Here is an 8,031-nt window from a genome sequence, read left to right on the forward strand (position 1 = left end):
TGTCTACATTAGAGTTTTGTAATAAAAAACACCTATTATTCCCTTTGCCTAGTTTTGTAAATAAATTACTACCATCTGTTTTTGGAACAGTGTAGTCACTCAAATTATCTGGTTTTCAATTTAAAAAATTCAATATTTTCAAGGAATGGTACATCATTGGTTATTGAAAGAGTACATTCATTCCAATCCTCTTGTTTTCAATAATTGTGTCATGAAGGGATGGTACATCATCAGATATTGGAAGAGATACATGCATTCCATACCTCTAGTTTTTCTAAGAGAAACTTATCATTAAGTGAAGGTACATTATTGGATATAGGATTTGAGGCATTGCATGGTGAGGTATCAGTGTATATTTGGTCTGCGGTAACACCATGTGTGTATCTACTTGCCAGGTAGAGTTTGTTCTTAGAGAACTGTCTTGCTTTATTCATGGAGGTAGAACTACCTCCATGCTTTATTCTACTGCCACGGAGTAGATAACCAGAGGTTCGGGAGACTTCTAGTTCTGAAAAAAAAAATTCCTGCTTTTTAACTTTTACCAGGGCGGATGGTATAGAAAGTAGACTGGACTACTACTTTAGCTTATAGGATCGTAATTAACTGTACTGCCGCGGAGTCAGTTCTGAATTGGTCTCAACGTTTCGACTAGCTTGCTCTAGTCATCGCCAGTCTCCTGCAGTAGAATAAAGCAAGACAGTTCTCTAAGAACAAACTCTACCTGGCAAGTAGATACACACATGGTGTTACCGCAAACCAATTATACACACTTCATTGGATTTAAGAAGTTTGGGTTTAAATCAAAATGGCGAGCGGGGCTCAATTTCAATGAGTTAATTAAGTATCTATGACACAAATAATAATGATTTCAAAGAACAGTGATTTTATAGAATCATAATTGTGACGCCCCTTGGATATGTTTTACAAATATGTTTTATAATCACATCTATTTGGAGCAAATAAACTCAGTTTTGAGTTTTGGCTTGAATCGCCTAGTTTGGGGCATGTAATGTCATATTTGATTCAACAGTAATCAATAACAATTGATAAATTAACAATTAATTGTGCTACATGTATCAATGAAAAAGGCTTTTGATCATCAGCTATTTTATAGTTTACATATTTTTCTTATATACCTTTGTTAACTTGATAAACCACTGTGTTTTTATAAAACAGTATTTTGCTCTATACAAATGACATTTTTGATTGTTGGTTATTTTAATTTGACATCCTAAAAGTTTCCTAATTGACCAAATTTTTGTACCTGATGTTTATCACAATAAATCTTAGTTGTGCCTTTTTGTGGTCAATGTCCCGGTGGGTTACACAATGTACTACACATTTTAGCAATGTGGCATTAAAGGCAGTGGACACTATTGGTAATTACTCAAAATAATTATTAGCATAAAACCTTACTTGTGGTAACGAGCAACGTAGAGCTGTTGATAGTATAAAACATTGTGAGAAACGGTTCCCTCTGAAGTAACGTTGTTTTTGTGAAAGAAGTAATTTTCCACAAGATTGTTTTTGAGAACTCAGAATTAGATTTTGAGGTCTCGAAATCAAGCATCTAAAAGCACACAACTTCGTGCGACACGAAAGTTTTTTCTTTCTCACAACTACGACAACCAATTAAAAAAAAGCACACAACTTCGTGCGACACGAAAGTTTTTTCTTTCTCACAACTACGACAACCAATTAAGCTCAAATTTGCAAAGGGTTGTTATTTTATGCATAAAAAAAATGTTGAGATACACCAAGTGAGAAGACAGGTCTTCCAATAGTGTCCAGTGCCTTTAACACGCTTACCATAACTTGTATGTGCAATTTGACTCCAAAAATGATGAATGTGGCAGACAGGAGCTCTGTGTTCAAGCATTTGTTCAAGGGTTGAATACATGGTGGTAAATACTTTGATCAAATGCTTAATTCAGGTAATTAAATCATATCTGAAAACAGCGTCTTGTTTGACAACGTTTTCTTTTCGTTAGTGTATGATTACCTTGCACGGCTCCCTCTGAAGTAACGTTGTTTTTGTGAAAGAAGTAATTTTCCACAAGATTGTTTTTGAGAACTCAGAATTAGATTTTGAGGTCTCGAAATCAAGCATCTAAAAGCACACAACTTCGTGCGACACGAAAGTTTTTTCTTTCTCACAACTACGAAAACCAATTAAGCTCAAATTTGCAAAGGGTTGTTATTTTATGCATAAAAAAAATGTTGAGATACACCAAGTGAGAAGACAGGTCTTCCAATAGTGTCCAGTGCCTTTAACACGCTTACCATAACTTGTATGTGCAATTTGACTCCAAAAATGATGAATGTGGCAGACAGGAGCTCTGTGTTCAAGCATTTGTTCAAGGGTTGAATACATGGTGGTAAATACTTTGATCAAATGCTTAATTCAGGTAATTAAATCATATCTGAAAACAGCGTCTTGTTTGACAACGTTTTCTTTTCGTTAGTGTATGATTACCTTGCACGCTGATAAAGGGGATGGTGTTCTCCTTGGGATCCTGTTTGCCTGGACTACCATTGTCATGTTGTAGGCTTCATGGTTATCTTTAGTTTCCTCATCATGTGGTGTTTTGTCGTCATTCTGAGCAGCCTGATGCAACGCCAGCAACTGCAGCAACACCTGCCAAAAGACCACTACATGTTGCTGCAGTGGCCTTCTCAGCTACAGCAGCTTTCTGAGCAATGGCTGAGGAGTACTTTGGGGGTTAGTGGTACACCGCCACAGCTGCTACTGCAATATCAGAGGTGTCCACATTATCAACCTTGGTTGAGATTGTTGTGATTCAGTTTCTGGTGGCAACGTCATTATATTGGACAATGCATGAGCAGCTTCCTCAAGGTTCAAGTCACAGACTGAAGCCCCTTGTTGTCATAGGCCATGGTTTTACTCTCGGAGTTCTCCTGTCCACAAACTACAGCAATAATCTCAGCCACCTCGCTGCACTTCTGGCTGCAGCCAATGAAGTATCCCAGGTACCACAGCCCACAACCCTGCTTAGTTCCCCGACGACATGGCAATCGGTTTCGCTCTTGACAACATTTCTGTCAGCCTGCAAACAATAGAAAGCATGAATTAATGAAAAAGTTAGCAATAAAATGCAATACTTTAAAAACTAAAGGATACTGCATTACAGCTTCAGAAAAACTGATACAATTTTAAAGATCCTGGTTGTGACACTTGTTTCCTAGAGCAAGATGCTTCACTATAATTGCTTCTCTTTACCCAGGGGTATAAATGAGGGTCTGCCAGGGAAGAGGCTGATATTGTGTGTGAAAAAGCCTCTGGACGACATCCCTCCCCAGGAAGCTGAGAAATAATAAAGGGAATAGTATTGGCCCAATGACCAGGGCACTAATGTAAAGCGCATTCAGTCATTGTAAAATGTGCATTATGGGGGGTGTCGTGGTCGAGGGGAAGAGCACCGAACTCAAGATCTGCTGTTTCTGTTCAGCAGAACGTGGGTTCAAATCCCGGTCATGACACTTGTGTCCCTGAGCAAGATTACACTTAACTGTAATTGCTTCTCTCCACCCAGGGGTAAATGGGTACCTGTGAGGGCAGAGATGGTTCTTGTGATTGATTTAGCTTAGTGCGCTACATATTTGGCAGCACTTGAGCTGTACACTCCCCAGGGAGCTGAGATGGTTCAAGGAATGAAAAGGCCCAGTGATCAGGAGTAATAATGTTGGAAGCCCTTTGAGGGGCGTATAAAGTGCTATATAAAAACCAATTTTTATTATTATTATATTATTTATAAGAACTAGTGTATCATTAATATTAAAGTTGGTTTAACAATTTTAAATGTATGCATTCATGCAGTAATTATGACCTTGTCTCACTGATGCCATAAAAACCCTTCTGTGTGTGTGGTTTTAGCAGAAACTACCTTTAAACTTATTTTAACAAAATGAGCATTAACTATGCATAAGTTTACCTCATCTATTTTGTGATGAACTTTTGTCTCCTCACACTTCGCATCTTCATATATTTCATCATCAGACTGGTAGTTCCCTTCTTGCCAAAGTCAAACATAACGACATCAACTGTTGGGGTTAAGAAGTTTGAGATTGAGGTTAGACTAGAAGACTTGTATGATGTTGTTAGTGCAGTAATGTTTGACAAAAAGACTAAAAACCAACAAAAAGGTCCAGATTGTGATAAGCTTGAATAGTGACTTGTGAGCCTTGGGTATGAAGACAATAATCAACAAGAAAGTGACAGCACACCCCATCAGTGAGTCAGTATTAGCAAAAGAGATCTGGGGCGTTACTCAGACTGAATGACAATGGTGCACTGTACAAAACAGAGTGTGACCGCACAGCATCGTGATACAAGACAATCTAATTGAGTAACAGAATCTTCAGCTCACAGTCTTAATAAATAAGAGAAGCTCCTGACAATCATTCTGATTTACATTACAAGTTGAATGACCTGCCAAGATCTTGTACCAATATTAGCCATTTTGAAAACAGGTGGGCACACTAGGGAATTATATGGTTTTGCCATTGTCTGTACATCAAGACCAAACAGTGCACTCCTACAGAGTCCATTGGAAAAATATTGTAGTATACGGGATACTTTTGAAGGGGCACCTAGGCCAAGACCAGGGCAAGTTCAAGGCCAGGGGCCGATTTCACTAACGCTTGAGACCATCGCAAACGCCAAAATCGATCGCTAAATCCAAAATCCATCCCTACTTAGCAGGTTTTTACACACGGGTGTGTGTACATTAGCACATTTTCTGTAAAAAGATGGTTTTACTCTAGTGCCTACCACAGTGCCTACTTTGTCTAGTTATCTAGCCCCCACTCCATACATTGTCAGCATTCCTCCCATGCAAAAATGTTATTCAGAAATATGAAAAATTCTATGGCTCAGAAAACAATCTTACCTTATGGAAAGCGAGCCTGCAACACAAGAAGTATACAGAGTTGTTACAGCACTCCACAATGTCATTGTACAGGGTGTTCTCATCCAAACTATCCTACAGATAAAAATAACATGATACCGTATAAATAATAACACCATAAACTGGGGTTTTCTCACTTTTAACTTAAAGAGCCTAATTAGACATACAGTCCCTAGAAAGACTGAGACCATGGAGAAAGGTGGTACCATCTCTAACTGCCTCAGTGTTTCAATATGGTTCAAACTTGATCCATGCTGTTTGGTGAGCTCATTGGCCTAGCACTTGACGAGATTTTCTCTAGAATGAGGAAGTTGGACCTCCATCTCATCTGCCCCAGTACACATGTACTTCAATTTGATTCAAACTTGTTCCTTCGCATTAGAACATAAGCCCGGACCCGCTCTTGTTATTGTGAAGATTTTATTTTATTTTCTTCGCCAAGAGTGCATTGGGAGGGCAAAAACATGTGCGCTATGGTATATGGTTTAACATGGTGGCGCACTGAGAAATAAAAACTAAGTACACACGACCTACAGTCTAAAAACTTCCAGGTCAGAGTTAACATGGAAACTGTTAAATGGGATTTTAAGTTGGATTTTAGTTAGTTTGACTCATTTATGGGTAATTTTGGGAGTCAATGCCCGTGTTTATACAGTGTAGTGCAATATAAGTTTCTTCCATATGGCTTTCCTTTTATAGATGGGTTTGCTCTTATATTATGTATCAATGTTTATTTGGTCATACATCTAATAGAAAACATCATACATTTTGATCTTTGAAAAATTTACAGAAAAAAAGTGCATAAAGGAATTTCAAAGGAGTGTATAAGTTAACCCAGAGTTGTGTGGGTTTTAAATGTGTTATTTTTTTATATTTTTTTTTAGAAATGTCATCTGGACAAGTCCCCTCAACCATCCGGGCCGACTGCCCCAACTGTTTCCTGGCCATTATCATAGCAATGTGGCTGGAGGCTTCAATCGCCACCATAGCCAACACCCTAGCCGTCATGGCTTTCTTTATGTCCAAGAAAATCCGCAAGAAAGTGTCCAACTACTTCATCCTGAACCTCTCTGTAGCTGACCTACTAGTTGGTGCAGTCGTGATGCCCATCAATAACGTTTCTGTGTACTACGGCTACTGGCCATTCGGTAAGGTCGTCTGTAAGATCTGGTTACTCCTGGTGTTCGCCTGTACAGTCCTGTCCAGCTTCGCCTTGGTGCTCATTAGCTGGGACCGCTATCTGTGGGTGAGAGCCCCGTTAGTTTACATCCACAACCAATCAAAGAAGCGCGCACTAGCTGTTATAGCTGGTACGATTTTCACCACATATACCTTCGTGTCTGTAATAGATGTCGGTTGGGAGGTGTTTTCTGGGGAGCAGCAGGTGAACTACTCGACCACATGTGAGTCGGAAGGGATATTCTCTATACCATATGCCTTTATAACATTTGCCTTTGAGTTTGTCCTTCCAGCTGGGTTGCTTGCGACATTTAACATACATGTGTTCATCAAAATCAGAAAGATGCTGCTACAGCGTCAACGCACTGAATCAGGGACGATATCAATCGAATGCAGGAACAACAGCAAGAGAGACAAGACAACATCAGATGCTGACCTGAGGGACTCCAGCCTTCGTCAGCCAACCTCAAACGGCGCTGCCTCACCAAGGCAGCCCGGTCCGCAAGCCTACCGCAAGTCAGCCATCATGCTCGGCCTAATGACTGGGGCATTCATCATATGTTGGTGCCCCTGGTTTATCATTATATTTATAAACGCCCTCAATGGTGGGGACTATGTCAGCTTTGACTTGCTGTGGTCAATGTCATATCTTTTGTTTGCAAACTCAGCGATTAACCCATTCCTTTATGCTTCAACTAACGTTCATTACAAAGCACAGATGCTATCACTTCTTTGCTTTTTCCGCCGAAGGTAGCAACAACTTTTGCTGGATATATTGTTTGACATGATTTGTATGGCAGCAAGCAGTGTTGTAGTGCCTTGATGCCACGCAAAATTGTATGAACTTGGCCATGAAGCCACAATCTTTGTAGTTGCCTTAACCAAGGGGGACCAGTTTCTTGGAACTTATCTCATTGTGTTCAAAACTTCTTTTTATTTAGTTGTCATTTTTTTTCTTCACGTTTAAACACGATTTTTTTATCACATCTATAAGTACATTGATAAATATTTACATGTACTTACAAGTCTTATTCATCTATATTCAAACAATAATTTATTATTCCACCTAACGAGATAATTTAAAGGTTAGTTTTGATTTAGTGAATGTTTCTGATACCTTGGAACTATAAACAATCATAGCACTCAGGAAAACACAATTTATGATGTCCAGGTTTTATTTATTCATACATTGACATACATGGTGTAAGTACAATGACATCTAGTTCAATGAACACAATTACAAGTACACAAATTGAAATCAGTAAAATAAGTTAAGGTTTAGAACTGTGTTGATTAACAGAAAATATCAAATTATTGTATTAACCACAATATAGTATAATTTAAACACTGAAGTAGAAGAATTTTAAATATAGGAGATATTTAAAATTAAATTAACACATTTCTGCACACAGTCACCATCACGGGTACTCAATTTGTGTATGTCTATTCTTTACAAACAATTTTGGAAACCATTGGTGCAGCAGCTCCCTCAATGTTACTTAACAATCGCTGTGTCAATAATATCTAAAAAAAGCTTGAGTTTTATATGCAGGATTTCACTATGATACATGATATAAGAATATAATTTTTCCAATGAATAACTTCCTTAAACATCAATCATTATTGTTTAACCCAAAATGTTGCAATTGCCTTCATTTTAAGTGTAAATAGTTATTTTAAATAATTATGAAAAAGAAATATTCAATAAATATGGGTGTTTTTTTAATACACACCATTCTGAAGTGTAAGTGCGTGGTTTCTCATTATGTAAACATTGTTGTAGATTTATATTACTACTTGATATAGAACATTTCCAGTTGTGCCAAACCCAGTGGCTATCTTAGTTATTTAATAAATCACACGGTTTATAGATCGACCAAACTGTACCTTCTGAGTAACTATAAAAGCCAATGAACCACTCATC

At 38.2% G+C, this 8,031-nt stretch overlaps 1 protein-coding gene across 1 annotated transcript; it reads left to right on the top strand.

Annotated features, from left to right (window-relative positions):
- The first annotated feature begins 5,814 nt into the window (after positions 1–5,814).
- LOC117301016 (probable G-protein coupled receptor No9) lies at positions 5,815–7,093 on the top strand. Its single transcript, XM_033784896.1, has one exon. It carries the CDS (start codon positions 5,815–5,817, stop codon positions 6,859–6,861), a length of 1,047 nt encoding a protein of 348 aa, XP_033640787.1. The 3' UTR covers positions 6,862–7,093.
- The last annotated feature ends 938 nt before the right edge of the window (positions 7,094–8,031 follow it).

The sequence above is a fragment of the Asterias rubens genome, chromosome 16 (assembly GCF_902459465.1).
Source record: "Asterias rubens chromosome 16, eAstRub1.3, whole genome shotgun sequence".
NCBI classification, from domain to species: Eukaryota; Metazoa; Echinodermata; class Asteroidea; order Forcipulatida; family Asteriidae; genus Asterias; species Asterias rubens.

Bases quoted from the DNA above. Each gene is read 5' to 3' on its own strand.
- LOC117301016 (XM_033784896.1), top strand. From the start codon at position 5,815: ATGTCATCTGGACAAGTCCCCTCAACCATCCGGGCCGACTGCCCCAAC.